The 19218-nt window shown below is 43.5% G+C and overlaps 1 protein-coding gene across 3 annotated transcripts in view; it reads right to left on the minus strand.

The window, feature by feature from the left end:
* LOC121570728 (interferon regulatory factor 9) overlaps positions 1-17991 on the minus strand; it is a 33100-nt gene extending 15109 nt beyond the window's left edge. For all 3 annotated transcript variants that reach the window (XR_006001515.2, XM_041882188.2, XM_041882199.2), the window contains exons 1-4: positions 17958-17991; positions 8749-8807; positions 7879-7998; positions 7455-7635 (exon numbers count right to left, since the gene is read on the minus strand). Coding sequence is in view for 2 of the 3 variants with exons in the window: in XM_041882188.2 (XP_041738122.2) it covers positions 7455-7635; positions 7879-7998; positions 8749-8805 (358 nt within the window). In the remaining variant the exon portion in view is untranslated. The remainder of the gene's footprint in view (positions 1-7454; positions 7636-7878; positions 7999-8748; positions 8808-17957) is intronic.
* Between the last annotated feature and the right edge of the window lie 1227 nt (positions 17992-19218).

Below are 19218 nucleotides of genomic sequence, written 5' to 3' on the forward strand. Positions count from 1 at the left end.
TTGGTCACCTACAAACAAGCAAGAATTCTGGCTCTCACAGACCTGTAACTTCTTCTTTAAGAGGCTCCTCTGTCCTCCACTCGTTACCTGTATTAATGGCACCTGTTTGAACTTGTTATCAGTATAAAAGACACCTGTCCACAACCTCAAACAGTCACACTCCAAACTCCACTATGGCCAAGACCAAAGAGCTGTCAAAGGACACCAGAAACAAAATTGTAGACCTGCACCAGGCTGGGAAGACTGAATCTGCAATAGCTAAGCAGCTTGGTTTGAAGAAATCAACTGTGGGAGCAATTATTAGGAAATGGAAGACATACAAGACCACTGATAATCTCCCTCGATCTGGGGATCCATGCAAGATCTCACCCCGTGGGGTCAAAATGATCACAAGAACGGTGAGCAAAATCCCAGAAACACACGGGGGGACCTAGTGAATGACCTGCAGAGTGCTGGGACCAAAGTAACAAAGCCTACCATCAGTAACACACTACGCCGCCAGGGACTCAAATCCTGCAGTGCAAGACGTGTCCCCCTGCTTAAGCCAGTACATGTCCAGGCCCGTCTGAAGTTTGCTAGAGTGCATTTGGATGATCCAGAAGAGGTTTGGGAGAATGTCATATGGTCAGATGAAACCAAAATATACGTTTTTGGTAAAAACTCAACTCGTCGTGTTTGGAGGACAAAGAATGCTGAGTTGAACCCAAAGAACACCATACCTACTGTGAAGCATGGGGGTGGAAACATCATGCTTTGGGGCTGTTTTTCTGCAAAGGGACCAGGAAGACTGATCCGTGTAAAGGAAAGAATGAATGGGGCCATGTATCGTGAGATTTTGAGTGAAAACCTCCTTCCATCAGCAAGGGCATTGAAGATGAAACGTGGCTGGGTCTTTCAGCATGACAATGATCCCAAACACGCCGCCCGGGCAACGAAGGAGTGGCTTCGTAAGAAGCATTTCAAGGTCCTGGAGTGGCCTAGCCAGTCTCCAGATCTCAACCCCATAGAAAATCTTTGGAGGGAGTTGAAAGTCTGTGTTGCCCAGCGACAGCCCCAAAACATCACTGCTCTAGAGGAGATCTGCATGGAGGAATGGGCCAAAATACCAGCAACAGTGTGTGAAAACCTTGTGAAGACTTACAGAAAATGTTTGACCTGTGTCATTGCCAACAAAGGGTATATAACAAAGTATTAAGAAACTTTTGTTATTGACCAAATACTTATTTTCCACCATAATTTGCAAATAAATTCATTAAAAATCCTACAATGTGATTTTCTGGAAAAAAAAATCTAATTTTGTCTGTCATAGTTGACGTGTACCTATGATGAAAATTACAGGCCTCTCTCATCTTTTTAAGTGGGAGAACTTGCACATTGGTGGCTGACTAAATACTTTTTCCCCCCACTGTAATTAGTTAAATAAAGTCCACCTGTGTGCAATCTAAGTGTCACATGATCTGTCACATGATCTCAGTATATATATATACACCTGTTCTAAAAGGCCCCAGAGTCTGCAACACAACTAAGCAAGGGGCACCACCAAGCAAGCGGCACCATAAAGACCAAGGAGCTCTCCAAACAGGTCAGGGTTGGGTGATAAAACAATATCAGAAACTTTGAACATCCCACTAGTAAATCCATTATTAAAACATGCAAAGAATATGGCACTACAAAAAGCGTGCCAAGAGAGGGCCGCCCACCAAAACTACACAAGGAGGGCATTAATCAGAGAGACAACAAAGGGACCAAAGATAACCCTGAAGCTCCACAGCGGAGATTGGAGTATCTGTCCATAGGACCACTTTAAGCCGTACACTCCACAGAGCAGGGCTTTACAGAAGAGTGGCCAGAAAAAAGCCATCGCTTAAAGAAAAAAATAAGAAAACACGTTTGGTGTTCGCCAAAAGCCATGTGGGAGACTCCCCATACATATGGAAGAAGGTACTCTGGTCAGATGAGACTCAAATTGAGCTTTTTGGCCATCAAGGAAAACGCTATGTCTGGCGCAAATCCAACACCTCTCATCACCCCGAGAACACCATCCCCACAGTGAAGCATGGTGGTGGCAGCATCATGCTGTGGGGATGTTCTTCCATCGGCCGGGACTAGGAAACTGGTCAGAATTGAAGGAATGATGGATGGCGCTAAATACAGGGAAATTCTTGAGGGAAACTTGTTTCAGTCTTCCAGAGATTTGAGACTGGGACGGAGGTTCACCTTCCAGCAGGACAATGACCCTAAGCATAATGCTAAAGCAACACTCGAGTGGTTTAAGGGGAAACATTTAAATGTTTTGGAATGGCCTAGTCAAAGCCCAGACCTCAATCCAACTGAGAATCTGTGGTATGACTTAAAGATTGCTGTACACCAGCGGAACCCATCCAACTGGAAGGAGCTGTAGCAGTTTTGCCTTGAAGAATGGGCAACAATCCCAGTGGTTAGATGTGCCAAGCTTATAGAGACATACCCCAAGAGACTTGCAGCTGTAATTGCTGCAAAAGGTGGCTCTACAAAGTATCATTATTTTGCATCTTCAAAGTGGTAGGCATTTTGTGTAAATCAAATGATATAAAAACCCAAACAGAACATACATTCCTGAAACTAAAATATTAGAAATTGTGATAAAAAATCGAACATGGTGGAAAATCAAATACAGTGGGGAAAAAAAGTATTTAGTCAGCCACCAAATGTGCAAGTTCTCCCACTTAAAAAGATGAGAGAGGCCTGTAATTTTCATCATAGGTACACGTCAACTATGACAGACAAATTGAGAAAAAGAAATCCATTCCTCAGTTATCGCCGTTCTCACAATATTCTGCACCATGTTTCATAACAGTTTCTCTCCTCCCTAAATTGGGAGGCCTCTTTATCTTGGTTTCTCAGTTGTCTGTAGACAGTTCTCCTTGTCCTTTGTCTGGCCTAACTCTTACTCACATTGCTGAATAGTAGCTCAATGTCATAGTCTTTACTGGTCCTACACTCACACATTCTAACACATTCCACACAGTTTCAGGGTGTAATAATTAGTCATTAATAATTAATCTATCAAATAATCACTAGTGGACATTCATTATATACAGTGGGGGAAAAAAGTATTTAGTCAGCCACCAATTGTGCAAGTTCTCCCACTTAAAAAGATGAGAGAGGCCTGTAATTTCCATCATAGGTACACGTCAACTATGACAGACAAAATGAGGAAAAAAAATCCAGAAAATCACATTGTAGGATTTTTATAAATTTATTGCAAATTATGGTGGAAAATAAGTATTTGGTCAATAACAAAAGTTTCTCAATACTTTGTTATATACCCTTTGTTGGCAATGACACAGGTCAAACGTTTTCTGTAAGTCTTCACAAGGTTTTCACACACTGTTGCTGGTATTTTGGCCCATTCCTCCATGCAGATCTCCTCTAGAGCAGTGATGTTTTGGGGCTGTCGCTGGGCATCACCGACTTTCAACTCCCTCCAAAGATTTTCTATGGGGTTGAGATCTGGAGACTGGCTAGGCCACTCCAGGACCTTGAAATGCTTCTTACGAAGCCACTCCTTCGTTGCCCGGGCGGTGTGTTTGGGATCATTGTCATGCTGAAAGACCCATCCACAATGCCCTTGCTGATGGAAGGAGGTTTTCACTCAAAATCTCACGATACATGGCCCCATTCATTCTTTCCTTTACACGGATCAGTCGTCCTGGTCCCTTTGCAGAAAAACAGCCCCAAAGCATGATGTTTCCACCCCCATGCCTCACAGTAGGTATGGTGTTCTTTGGATGCAACTCAGCATTCTTTGTCCTCCAAACACGACGAGTTGGTTTGGTTTTGGTTTCATCTGACCATATGACATTCTCCCAATCCTCTTCTGGATCATCCAAATGCACTCTAGCAAACTTCAGACGGGCCTGGACATGTACTGGCTTAAGCAGGGGGACACGTCTGGCACTGCAGGATTTGAGTCCCTGGCGGCGTAGTGTGTTACTGATGGTAGGCTTTGTTACTTTGGTCCCAGCTCTCTGCAGGTCATTCACTAGGTCCCCCCGTGTGGTTCTGGGATTTTTGCTCACCGTTCTTGTGATCATTTTGACCCCACGGGGTGAGATCTTGCATGGAGCCCCAGATCGAGGGAGATTATCAGTGGTCTTGTATGTCTTCCATTTCCTAATAATTGCTCCCACAGTTGATTTCTTCAAATCAAGCTGCTTAGCTCTTGCAGATTCAGTCTTCCCAGCCTGGTGCAGGTCTACAATTTTGTTTCTGGTGTCCTTTGACAGCTCTTTGGTGTTGGCCATAGTGGAGTTTGGAGTGTGACTGTTTGAGGTTGTGGACAGGTGTATTTTATACTGATAACAAGTTCAAACAGGTGCCATTAATACAGGTAACGAGTGGAGGACAGAGGAGCCTCTTAAAGAAGTTACAGGTCTGTGAGAGCCAGAAATCTTGCTTGTTTGTAGGTGACCAAATACTTAATTTCCACCATAATTTGCAAATAAATTCATAAAAAATCCTACAATGTGATTTTCTGGATTTTTTTCCCTCAATTTGTCTGTCATAGTTGACGTGTACCTATGATGAAAATTACAGGCCTCTCTCATCTTTTTAAGTGGGAGAACTTGCACAATTGGTGGCTGACTAAATACTTTTTTCCCCCACTGTATGGCGGACCTTATGAGCCCTTGAGGCAAATGTGATTCTAATGATGGGAAACACTTATATACCAGGTTTCTAGGTTGTACGTCAAGTGGGCGGCGGGGCTGTGCCTTAGATTTTGAATGTTTATTACAGCGCCCACTATGGGCCAATGTCGGCCACTTTTGGTGTCTGAGTAGCGGTGTTGATATACTTCCATATTGCCAAAGTATATATAACTACCGGTCAAAAGTTTTACAATACCTACTCATTCAAGGGTTTTTCTATATTTGTAATATTTTCTACATTGTAGAATAATAGTGAAGACATCAAAACCATGAAATAACACATAAGCTGATTTGTTTAACACTTTTTTGGTTACTACATTATTCCACATGTTATTTCATAGTTTTGATGTCTTCACTATAATTCTACAATGTAGAAAATAGTACACTGCTCAAAAAAATAAAGGGAACACTTAAACAACACAATGTAACTCCGTTCTACTAACATCTTCAATGTGCACCTCGAAATTCGATAAGAGGGTCGCACGCAGTTGCGTCCCCGACGTGTCTCTCTTCACTTGTTGCCTACTTCTTAGCTGAGATGTCTGTGAGAAGGACCCGATCACGTGACGGGCATTGGCTAATAAGAATTGAGATATCTGAGAGAGCCATGTGAGTGAGAGAGGCTTCGAAGCCCAAGGGCACAACTCAGCCCAAGGGCACAACGGCATCTTTGGCCACAAAAGGCATGGATTTTTGGAGGAGCATTACGGCCAAACAAGGGGGATGCCGCCGGAACATTCGAGGCTTGGTGAGAATATACACTGCTCCAAAAAATAAAGGGAACACTTAAACAACACAATGTAAATCCAAGTCAATCACACTTCTGTGAAATCAAACTGTCCACTTAGGAAGCAACACTGATTGACAATACATTTCACATGCTGTTGTGCAAATGGAATAGACAACAGGTGGAAATTATAGGCAATTAGCAAGACACCCCCTATGCTTCCTGGCTGATGTTTTGGTCACTTTTGAATGCTGGCGGTGCTTTCACTCTAGTGGTAGCATGAGACGGAGTCTACAACCCACACAAGTGGCTCAGGTAGTGCAGCTCATCCAGGATGGCACATCAATGCGAGCTGTGGCAAGAAGGTTTGCTGTGTCTGTCAGCGTAGTGTCCAGAGCATGGAGGCGCTACCAGGAGACAGGCCAGTACATCAGGAGACGTGAAGGAGGCCGTAGGAGGGCAACAACCCAGCAGCAGGACCGCTACCTCCGCCTTTGTGCAAGGAGGAGCAGGAGGAGCACTGCCAGAGCCCTGCAAAATGACCTCCAGCAGGCCACAAATGTGCATGTGTCTGCTCAAACGGTCAGAAACAGACTCCATGAGGGTGGTATGAGGGCCCGATGTCCACAGGTGGGGGTTGTGCTTACAGCCCAACACCGTGCAGGACGTTTGTCATTTGCCAGAGAACACCAAGATTGGCAAATTCGCCACTGGTGCCCTGTGCCTTCACAGATGAAAGCAGGTTCACACTGAGCACATGTGACAGACGTGACAGAGTCTGGAGACGCCGTGGAGAACGTTCTGCTGTTTGCAACATCCTCTAGCATGACCGGTTTGGCGGTGGGTCAGTCATGGTGTGGGGTGGCATTTCTTTGGGGGGCCGCACAGCCCTCCATGTGCTCGCCAGAGGTAGCCTGACTGCCATTTGGTACCGAGATGAGATCCTCAGACCCCTTGTGAGACCATATGCTGGTGCGGTTGGCCCTGGGTTCCTCCTAATGCAAGACAATGCTAGACCTCATGTGGCTGGAGTGTGTCAGCAGTTCCTGCAAGAGTAAAGCATTGATGCTATGGACTGGCCCGCCCGTTCCCCAGACCTGAATCCAATTGAGCACATCTGGGACATCATGTCTCGCTCCATCCACCAACGCCACGTTGCACCACAGACTGTCCAGGAGTTGTTGGATGCTTTAGTCCAGGTCTGGGAGGAGATCCCTCAGGAGACCATCCGCCACCTAATCAGGAGCATGCCCAGGCGTTGTAGGGAGGTCATACAGGCACGTGGAGGCCACACACACTACTGAGCCTCATTTTGACTTATTTTAAGGACATTACATCAAAGTTGGATCAGCCTGTAGTGTGGTTTTCCACTTAAATTTTGAGGGTCACTCCAAATCCAGACCTCCATGGGTTGATACATTTGATTTCCATTGATAATTTTTGTGTGATTTTGTTGTCAGCACATTCAACTATGTAAAGAAAAAAGTATTTAATAAGATTATTTCATTCATTCAGATCTAGGATGTGTTATTTTAACGTTCCCTTTATTTTTTTGAGCAGTGTACAAATAAAGAAAACCCCTTGAATGAGTAGGTGTTCTAAAACTTTTGACAGGTAATGTATATATTTTTTTTACCAATCGGGCATTGAGATATTGGGACAGAGACAAACTACATGGAGTTATTGCTGCTCTGATAACATTCCCTCCTCTGCCACTGGTATGACTATGTTCCTTTGGACTGATTGAGGGAACTAGATTAGAGCGCTCCATGCATGTGGTAATGGAGTTGGCCAATATTCAAAAACCATGGAGAAAACATAAAGGGTGGGGGGGGTGACAGTGGAGGGAGTGTAACCTCCTTAAACCTACACCCTGTCTATTTCTGCAAATAATTGCTGGAGCATCTTAGAAGAGAAATAAACATTGCATAACTAACTAACTGCATGTGTGTATCTCACGTTTGTTGGTTGATGAACAAAACATTGCATAGCTAACTGTGTGTGTGCATGCATGCGTTTGTGTGCGTGTGTCTCACCTTGTTCGTTGATGGGTACAAGGCGGTAAACTTTGTATCGTTGGGAGATGTCCAGCTGTGACCTCTCGCTGACCTCTCTGAACTCTGGGCTCTTATTGAGAGCGCAGCGCAGCCGGGTCTTCCAGAAGGAAGGGTCAGCACGACTCCCGTCAGACAACTTCCCCTTGAATACCGCCCATGCCTGTGGAGGAGGAGGGGAGGCATTTAGACTCACAGCTCAGGAAATAATGTCTACTGTATGTTTTTAATAGAGGGGAGGAATTTGGACTCAAAGCTCAGGAAATAACGTCTACTGTATTTAGACACACAGCTCAGGAAATAATGTCTACTGTATGTTTTTAATAGATTATAAATAAGGAGGGGCTACTGCACAATTAAGAGTTAATGAACTAGGATAGTAGTAATAAGTTCATAGTGTCAGGACCTTGAAGATGGCTCCATCTTCACTACGGAAGTCCTGATTCCCGGCGTGTTTCCAGGGTATACGGAACATGGTCTTGGCGTTGTCGTCCCATATCAGGCCAGGATACTTCCCACTGCTGACCTGCAGCCAGACAAGACAGGATGGGGGTGAAACACGGTGGGGGTGAGACACGGTTGGGGGTGAGAAACAGTGGGGGTGAGACACGGTGGGGGTGAGACACGGTGGGGGTGAGACACAGACAAGGTATGGTGCAGGTGAGACACAGTAGGGGGTGAGACATGGTGGGGGTGAGACACGGTGGGGTAAAGACACAGACAAGACAGGGTGGGGGTGAGACATGGTGGGGGAGAGACAGTGGGGGTGAGACACGGTGGGGGTGAGACTAGGGCTCAACCCAAGGTCTTAGTCAGACAGTACACTGACTGTACTGGTCAATATCAGGGTTGGGGTCAATTCCATTTAAATTCCAATCAATTCAGAAAGTAATCCAAATTCCAAATTTTCCACATTGAAAAGCATTGAAGAGAATTAGAATTTAAGTGCACTTCCGGAAATGACTGGAATTTAAATGGATTGACCCTGGTCACTATGACACACCAGTTGAGACACATCCACTATAAACAGCGGTTACAGTACACTTTCTCTCTCCCTCTTCTCTTCTCCTCTCCCTCCTTCTCTCTCCCACACACATTTGCACATTATTTCATACATGCTCGCAGTCGGCAAGACTGAATTATGCTGAATGCGCCGTTACATTTAGACAATACTTTAAAAACACAAGATACTAAATTCAATTAAAAAGGTCCTATCTTACAAGAAAATACATTTGCACAATAGTGACTATTGAACCCTTCCTCCACAAACATTCACCTGTTCAACCATCCAAGAGCGTAGTCTGCGCGTGGAGCGAATTCTCCTAGATGCCATTGCTGTGAAGACAGTATAATTAATTATTTCCATCTAATGCAATTTTGTGTGATAAAAACTATTCACACTGTATTAGCCTAGATATAGGCTACAATGGAAAAGACATAAACAAACATACACTGAGTGTACAAAACATTAGGAACACCTGCTCTTTCCATGACAGACTGACCAGGTGATGTCAACTGTTAAATCCACTTAAAATCAGTGTAGATGAAGAGGAGGAGACGGGTTCAAGAAGGATTTTTAGACCTTGAGAGACTTGAGACATGGATAGTGTATGTGTGCCATTCAGAGGGTGAATGGGCAAGACAAAAGATTTAAGTGCCTTTGAACGGGGTATGGTAGTAGGTGCCAGTCGCACTGGTTTGAGTGTGTCAAGAACTGCAACGCTGCTGGATTTTTCATGCTCAATAATTTCCCATGTGTATCAAGAATGGTCCATCACCCAAAGCACAACCAGACAACTTGATACAACTGTGGGAAGCATTGGAGTCAACATGTGCCAGCATCTACATTTTACTCATTTAGCAGACGCTCTTATCCAGAGCGACTTACAGTTAGTTTTCATACTGGCCCCCCGTGGGAAACGAACCCACAACCCTGGCGTTGCAAGCGCCATGCTCTACCAACTGAGCTACACGGGGCATCTCTGTGGAACACTTGACACCTTGTAGTCCATGCCCCTGATGAATTGAGGCTGTTCCGAGGACAAAAGGGGGTGCAACTCAATATTATGAAAGGGGTGCTGGCTTATGAGCAGGCTGAGATACACTTATATACCAAATGTTGATGTTTGTACATCAAACAGGACGGCGGGGCTGATCCTTGGACTTCTTATTACAGCGCCACCTATGGGGACAATCTATGCCATTTATGGTGTCTGAGCTGTGTTGATATACTTTGATATTGCCAAAGTAGTCCTTTTTTTTAACCAATCGGGCATTGAGATATTGCGATAGAGGCGGAATAATAATAATAATATGAATTTGCTCAAAAACACTAGGTTTGCTTACAGCCAGCACACTAGCTACAGATTGTTATTGTGATTTAGCCCAAAAAAATGGTATCCATTACTGGGAGTTACAGGTTTGCCTATATAAAACGTTGCCAGAGATTTCTCAACTAAACTGGTATTACCGATACTATCTTCAAACATATATCTTCTAAAATGAAAATGTCCAGTTGCAGGTGGTGCGTTTGAATATAGATACAAATTATACATGAAGTAATCCAACAATGTGTATGCCGCCATCTTGCCTATTTAAAATCTTCTCTCATTGATTGAGACAGGGGGGTCCACCCCAAAGTGTCACATCATGATGACACTCATCTGTCTTGATCAATGAGAGAAGATTTTAAATTGAAAAGATGGCGGCGTACACATTGTTGGATCTACACTAAACAAAAATATTAATTCAACATGCAACAATTCCAAAGATTTTACTGAGTTACAGTTCATTTAAGGATATCAGTCAATTGAAATAAATTCATTAGGCTCTAATCTATAGATTTCACATGACTGGGAATACAGATATGCATCTAATGGCCACAGCTCCCTTAAAAAAAAGGTAGGGGCGTGGATCAGAAAACCAGTCAGTATCTGGTGTGACCACCATTTGCCTCACGCAGCGCGACACATCTCTTTCGCATAGAGTTGATCAGGCTGTTGACTGTGGCCTGTGGAATGTTGTCCCACTCACACCAATATCCCATTTTTGAGTTGACACGTCAACATCATATCCCGTTTACAATAACCCAAAAACGATTGCATCCCGGTTATGAGAAAACCGGATAAGATGCCTGGGATATTCTGATCTTAGACAGTATACTGTGGCATGTAAACGTCTTATCCCCTTTTCTGTTGTTTTTCGAGACCTGCGCAGGCTCAGTTTCGCATATCATGGGTGTTGTGTGATGATATTTTTATCTGATTGTCAAACAAAAAACTTAAAAAGTAAGTTATCTGCACAGTTTGATCCACCATAATAATTTATTTTGCTGATACTCCATACTGGACCGCATAGCCTACAGGCCACTTTCACCCCTAAGTTAGACAACTTTCTGCTTATCATTTCCGATATTTGGTGGGCAATTTGTTTGTCAACTATAGTTAGATACAAGCAGCTTCTCTTCAGTCATAACTTGTTGCCCCAGAAGACTAAATAAAGTAGTGCTCACCAGAATAATGTCTTACATTGATAGAATGAATGCATTAGTAATCTAGTTAACACCGGTAAAGTTGTCTGTTTCATTTAGGGGCCGGGGAGAAAATGTAATAACTCCAAAACAGTGGAAAGATGGGTCCTGTGGAAAATGTCATCAGTTTAACCGGTTTTAAGGAAATGGAAAGCTGAGAAAACGATGAAACGTTTCTGATAAGACTTCAGTTAATCTTGGGCGCATATTTTGTGGTTGAAATACTGTCTGCTTGCATAACAGTCTCAAAGATAACACATTACACGCACATTCACATTTTCTTAAGAGATGCTGAAATAAATAAATAATATTTCTCCACTACTATTTTCCTGAGACAAAATTAACATTTTAAAGCAAAAAATGCATAATTCTGCAGGACTTAATATTATATTATGCGAGAGGTTATAGGCCTACAGTGAGTGTCCATATTTCAGGTACTATTCCATTTACCCACATGAACTTCAATTAGGAATATTCTGTTTATTCATGGAAACAGGGATACTCGTGAGTGGAATATCAAAGGTTCATTTAAACAGCTTGTCCCAAATAGACCTTATGCAGGATTTGAGCTACTATCCGGAATACTGTGCACTTGTAAACGTGTTCACTGGCTGTGCAAAGTTGCTGGATATTGGCAGAAACTGGAACACATCGATCCAGAGCATCCAAAACATGCTCAATGGGTGACATGTCTGGTGAGTATGCAGGCCATGGAAGAACTGGGACATTTTCAGTTTCCAGACATTGTGTACAAATCCTTGCGACATTGGGCCATGCATTATCATGCTGAAACATGAGGTGATGGCGGTGAATGAATGGCACGACAATGAGCCTCAGGATCTCGTCACGGTATCTCTGCATTGAAATTGCCATCGATCAAATGCAATTCTGTTTGTTGTCCGTAGCTTATGCCTGCCCATACCATAACCCCACCGACACCATGGGGCACTCTGTTCACAACATTGACATCAGCAAATCGCTCGCCCACACGATGCCATACACGTGGTCTGCGGTTGTAAGGCCTGTTGGACATACTCTGGCATCTCTGGTGGACATTCCTGCAGTCAGCGTGACAATTCCATGTTCTCTCAAACTTGAGACATCTGTGGCATTGTGATGTGTGACAAAACTGCACAATTTAGAGTGGCCTTTTATTGTCCCCAGCACAAGGTGCACCTGTGTAATGATCATGATGTTTATTAAGCTTCTTGATATGTCACACCTGTCAGGTGGATGGATTTTCTTGGCAAAGGAGAAATGCTCACTAACAAGGATGTAAACTAATTTGTGCACAACATTTGAGAGAAATAAGCTTTTTCTGCATATGGAAGATTTCTGGGATGTTTTATTTCAGCTCATGACACATAAAATCAAATTGTATTCGTCACATGCGCCAAATACAACAGGTGTAGACATTACAGTGGAATGCTTACTTACAAGCCCTTAACCAACAATGCAGTTTTAAGAAAAATAAGTGTTAAGTAAAAATAAAAAATAATTAAATAGCAGCAGTAAAATAACATTAGCGAGGCTATATACAGGGGGTACCGGTACAGAGTCAATTTGCGGGAGCACAGGTTAGTCGAGGTAATTCAGGTAATATGTACATGTAGGTAGAGTTAAAGTGACTATAAATAGATAATAAATAGAGAGTAGTAGCAGCGTAAAAGAGGGGGTGGAGGGGTAGAAGCTGTCCGGGAAGCTACAGTTGAAGTCAAAAGTTTACATACACCTTAGCCAAATACATTTAAACTCAGTTTTTCACAATTCCTGGCATTTAATCCTAGTAAAAATTCCCTGTTTTAGGTCAGTTAGGATCAACACTTTATTTTAAGAATGTGAAATGTCAGAATAATAGTAGAGAGAATGATTTATTTCAGCTTTTATTTATTTCATCACATTCCCAGTGGGTCAGAAGTTTACATACACTCAATTAGTATTTGGTAGCATTGCCTTTAAAATTGTTTAACTTGGGCCAAATGTTTCGGGTAGCCTTCCACAAGCTTCCCACAATAAGTTGGGTGAATTTTGGCCAATTCCTCCTGACAGGGCTGGTGTAACTGAGTCAGGTTTGTAGGCCTACTTGCTCGCACACGCTTTTTCAGTTCTGCCCACACATTTTCTATAGGATTGAGGTCAGGGCTTTGTAATGGCCACTCCAATAACTTGACTTTGTTGTCCTTAAGCCATAACTTTGGAAGTATGCTTGGGGTCATTGTCCATTTGGAAGACCCATTTGCGACCAAGCTTTAACTTCCTTACTGATGTCTTGAGATGTTGCTTCAATAAATCCACATAATTTTCCTTCCTCATGATGCCATCTATTTTGTGAAGTGCACCAGTCCCTCCTTCAGCAAAGCACCCCCACAGCATGATGCTGCCACCCCCGTGCTTCACGGTTGGGATGGTGTTTTTCGGCTTGCAAGCACCCCCTTTTTCCTCCAAACATAACGATGGTAATTATGGCCAAACAATTCTATTTTCGTTTCATCAGACCAGAGGACATTTCTCAAAAAAGTACAATCTTTGTCCCCATGTGCAGTTGCAAACCGTAGTCTGGCTATTTTATGGCGGTTTCAGAGCAGTGGCTTCTTCCTTGCTGAGCGGCCATTCAGGTTATGTCGATATAGGACTCGTTTTACTGTGGATATAGATACTTTTGTACCTGTTTCCTCCAGCATCTTCACAAGGTCCTTTGCTGTTGTTCTGGAATTGATTTGCACTTTTCACACCAAAGTACGTTCATCTCTAGGAGACAGAACACATCTAATTCCTGAGCGGTATGACGGCTGCGTGGTCCCATGGTGTTTATACTTGCGTACTATTGTTTGTACAGATGAACGTGGCACCTTCAGGCATTTGGAAATTGCTCCCAAGGATGAACCAGACTTGTGGAGATCTACAAAACAAAATTATGAGGTGTTGGCTGATTTCTTTTGATTTTCCCATGATGTCAAGCAAAGAGGCACTGAATTTGAAGGTAGGCCTTGAAATACATCCACAGGTACACCAGCGTTGTACTGGGCTGTACGCACTACCTTCTGTAGTGCCTTGCGGTCGGAGGCCGAGCAGTTGCCATACCAGGCAGCGATGCAACCAGTCAGGATGCTCTCGATGGTGCAGCTGTATAACTTTTTGAGGATCTGAGGACCCATGCCAAATCTTTTAAGTCTTGTGAGGGGGAATAGGCTTTGTCGGGCCCTCTTCACGACTGTCTTGGTGTGTTTGGACCATGATAGTTTGTTGGTGATGTGGACACCAAGGAACTTGAAGCTCTCAACCTGATCTACTACAGCCCTGTCGATGAGAATGGGGGCGTGCTCGGTCCTCTTTTTGCTGTAGTCCACAATCATCTCCTTTGTCTTGATCACGTTGATGGAGAGGTTGTTATCCTGGCACCATACGGCCAGGTCTCTGACTTCCTCCCTATAGGCTGTCTCATCGTTGTCGGTGATCAGTCCTACCACTGTTGTGTCGTCGGCAAACTTACATTTTACATTTACATTTTAGTCATTTAGCAGACGCTCTTATCCAGAGCGACTTACAGTTAGTGCATACATTATTTTATATTTATAATACTGGCCCCCCGTGGGAATCGAACCCACAACCCTGGCGTTGCAAACGCCATGCTCTACATCCCTGCCGGCCATTCCCTCCCCTACCCTGGACAACGCTGGACCAATTACGCGCCGCCCCATGGGTCTCCCGGTCGCGGCCGGCTACGACAGAGCCTGGCCGCGACAACTTAATGATGGTATTGGAGTCGTGCCTGGCCATGCAGTCATGGGTGAACAGGGAGTACAGGAGGGGACTGAGAACACACCCAAGGGGCCCCCGTGTTGAGGATTACCATGGCAGATGTGTTGTTACCTACCCTTACCACCTGGGTGCGGCCCGTCAGGAAGTCCAGGATCCAGTTGCAGAGGGAGGTGTTTAGTCCCAGGGTCCTTAGCTTAGTGATGAGCTTTGAGGGCACTATGGTGTTGAACGCTGAGCTGTAGTCAATGAATAGCATTCTCACGTAGGTGTTCCTTTTGTCCAGGTGGGAAAGGGCAGTGTGGAGTACAATAGAGATTGCATCATCTGTGGATCTGTTGGGGCGGTATGCAAATTAGAGTGGGTCTAGGTTTTCTGGGATAATGGTATTGATGTGAGCCATGACCAGCCTTTCAAAGCACTTCATGGCTACAGACGTTAGTGCTACGGGTCGGTAGTCATTTAGGCAGGTCACCTCAGTGTTCTTGGGCACAGGGACTATGGTGGTCTGCTTGAAACATGTTGGTATTACAGACTCAGTCAGGGACAGGTTGAAAATGTCAGTGAAGACACTTGCCAGTTGGTCAGCGCATGCTCGGAGAACACGTCCAGGTAATCCGTCTGGCCCTGCGGCCTTGTGAATGTTGACCTATTTAAAGGTCTTCCTCACATCGGCTACGGAGAGCGTGATCACACAGTCGTCCGGAACAGCTGATGCTCTAATGCATGCTTCAGTGTTGCTTGCCTTGAAACGAGCATAGAAGTAATTCAGCTCGTCTGGTAGGCTCCTGTCACTGGGAAGCTCGCGGCTGTGCTTCCCTTTGTAGTATGTAATAGTTTGCAAGCCCTGCCACATCCGACGAGCGTCGGAGCCGGTGTAATATGATTCAATCTTAGTCCTCTATTGACGCTTTGCCTGTTTGATGGTTTGTCGGAGGGCATAGCGGGATTTCTTATAAGCGTCCGGGTTAGAGTCCTGCTCCTTGAAAGCGGCAGCTCTACACTTTAGCTCAGTGCGGATGTTGCCTGTAATCCATGGCTTATGGTTGGGGTATGTATGTACGGTCACTGTGGGGACAACGTCATCGATGCACTTATTGATGAAGCCAGTGACTGATGTGATGTACTCCTCAATGCCATCGGAAGAATCCCGGAACATATTCCAGTCTGTGCTAGCAAAACAGTCCTGTAGCTTAGCATCTGTGTCATCTGACCACTTCTTTATTGACCGAGTCACTGGTGCTTCCTGCTTTAGTTTTTGCTTGTAAGCAGGAATCAGGAGGATAGAGTTATGGTCAGATTTGCCAAATGGAGGGCGTGGGAGAGCTTTGTACGCACCTGTGTGTGTGGAGTAAAAGTGGTCTAGAGTTTTTTCCCTTTGGTTGCACATTTAACATGCTGGTAGAAATGAGGTAAAACTGATTTAAGCATTAAAGTCCCCGGCCACTAGGAGCGTCGCCTCTGGATGAGCGTTTTCCTGTTTGCTTATGGCCTTATACAGCTCATTGAGTGCGGTCTTAGTGCCAGCATCGGTTTGTGGTGGTAAATAGACAGCTAAGAAAAATATAGATGAAAACTCTCTTGGTAAATAGTGTGGTCTGCAGCCTATCATGAGATACTCTACCTCAGGCGAGCAAAACCTTGAGACTTCCTTAATATTAGATTTCGTGCACCAGCTGTTGTTTACAAATATACACAGACCGCCACCCCTTGTCTTACCGGAGGAAGCTGTTCTATCTTGCCGATGCAGCATATATCCCGCCAGCTGTATGTTATCCATGTCGTCGTTCAGCCATGACTCTCCTGAGTGGCGCAGTGGTCTAAGGCACTGCATCGCAGTGCTAGCTGTGCCACTAGAGATCCTGGTTCGAATCCAGGCTCTGTCGTAGCCGGCCGCGACCGGGAGACCCATGGGGCGGCGCACAATTGGCCCAGCGTCGTCCAGGGTAGGGGAGGGAATGGCCGGCAGGGATGTAGCTCAGTTGGTAGAGCATGGCATTTGCAACGCCAGGGTTGTGGGTTCGATTCCAGTATAAAAAATAAAAACGTATGCACTCACTAACTGTAAGTCGCTCTGGATAAGAGCATCTGCTAAATGACTAAAATGTAAAATATAATGTAAATGTGAAACATAAGATATTACAGTTTTTAAATGTCCCATTGGTAGGGTATCCGTGATCGTAGTTAGTCTATTTTGTTATCCAGTGATTGTACGTTGGCTAATAGGACTGATGGTAGAGGCAGATTACCCACTCGCCGTCGGATCCTTACAAGGCACCCCGACCTACGTCCCCGATATCTCCGTCTCTTTCTCATGCGAATGAAGGGGATTTGGGAAAATCCTTTGCGTCCGACTCATTGAAGAAAAAATCTTTGTCCAGTACGAGGTGAGTAATCGCTGTCCTGATATCCAGAAGCTCTTTTCGGTCATAAGAGACTTTGGCAGAAACATTATGTAGAAAATAAGTTACAAATAACGTGAAAAAAACCCACACACAATAGCACAATTGGTTAGGAGCCCGTAAAAAGGCAGCCATCTCCTCCGGCGCCATTCAATTGTCATGGGACCAACACTTTACATGTTGCGTTTATATTTTTGTTCAGTATAAATTCAAACGCACCACCTGCAACTGGACACATTTCAGAAGATACATGTTTGGCTGAATTGAGAATGAAGATAGTATCATCATTGGTCAAAAATTATCTGTGCTACACCAAACAGTACCTATCCTGTAACTCCCAGTAATGGATACCAAAAATGTTTGGTTAAATCACATTATCTGGTGTAACAATCTGTAGCTACCGGCACCCCTAATAAAAATAATTCAATCAAAAATAATAGGTTCGCTCACCCATAATAACAATAATAATAATAATAATAATAATAATAATAATAATAATAATAATAATAATAATGATACTAATAATGTAGAGCTTCAAATCTAATCTTGCTCTCATGGAATGTCATGTTTATAGGCTGAGCAGAGTTCTATAAAAATGGATTGTAATATCAATGTAATTTAATGCATTTGATTCATCCATTTTGTTGGTGGCGAACTCGGTTGGTATACACATCTTACAGTTTAGCTTTAACAATTTCTACAGTACAGAAGAACATGTGTAGAACTTCAGTAGAATGCTGCTTTAAAACACACATTAGTTCAACAACTTTGTACCCGTTTAAGACAGTAGCTACTTACTTGTGTTAATCAGATCTCCAGTCTTTTCTTCTTCCTCCTCTTTCAATATGACAGTTATCTCTCCATCTTTCTTCACCGAAAACACTGCATCCTCCTCTTTCACTCTGAACGCGTCTTCCTCTTCTTTCACTGTAACTTCTTCCTCTTTCACTGTAACAACCTCACCATCTAACGTTACTTCATTTTTTACGGTGACATCCTCCTCTTCCTTCTCCTCTTTCACGACAATATTCAGCCCCAGAGCTTCTTCCTCCGTCCAGCAGACCCCCTTTACTTTAGCAGGGGGGGAGTATCTTATTGCGCTCATGGTCGGGAATTTTAGCTAGCTAGTACGTAAGCCTAACACTAGGCTATTCGCTCATGCTGTCTGACCTATCCAGCTAGCTAGCTTCTAGCAACGTTCATATGCAATTAAAAGGGGTAACTAGCTAGACGACATACGTGTATTTAAAGCAGAGTGGCTAATATACACTAAAGAGCTCCAATGTTTATTCTATGTTGGCTAGCAAGCTACCGAGGTGGCTGACTAGCGTTCCGTCCACTAGATTACATTTACGTCATTTAGCAGACGCTCTTATCCAGAGCGATTTACAACGTCACATTGGCAGCATCGCCTGAAATACATACATCGCCATCTGCTGACTGGAGTGGGAAACGCAGTTGAGGGAAAATATATTTTTTCCAAACAAAAGTTTATTTTTAAATGTCTTTCATTATATAATATCAAATTGAGACCAACAAAAAGAAGGATGTGTTGATTGCTTAGTGCATATTTTTAATGATTGAGAATAAAACTAACTTTACATCCACTACACATCTGCATTTAAGGCAATACTGTATCTTATTCATTCATTCAATCAAACAAACAGATAAATAATCACAGAGATCCTATTAAATTACTAGAGGGGCTATGTCATAAACCCTCAAAGTTCCATAATGGGGCGAAAATGGCAGCCATCTTGGACAGGGAGAAATCCAAAACCATTCTAATTTGAATTAACGGCAGTAGAGGCATAGGTGATGCATTTCCTGCTTTTACTTATGCAGTAAAATAAAAGTAAGGCATGTGATGTATCAGAAATTGTGTAATGGAATTATAGTCAACCTAAAATATTGTCATATAATTATAAATACAGTTTATAAGGGTCTTATACCATTTGTTTTTGTATAAATAGCCTCTACAATATATGTAAACAGACCATAAATATATCAGCATTTATTTTCTTGGAAAGCTGTGAGTGCTATTATATGATACAATATC

The sequence above is a fragment of the Coregonus clupeaformis genome, chromosome 1 (genome assembly GCF_020615455.1).
Source record: "Coregonus clupeaformis isolate EN_2021a chromosome 1, ASM2061545v1, whole genome shotgun sequence".
In the NCBI taxonomy this organism is placed as follows: Eukaryota; Metazoa; Chordata; class Actinopteri; order Salmoniformes; family Salmonidae; genus Coregonus; species Coregonus clupeaformis.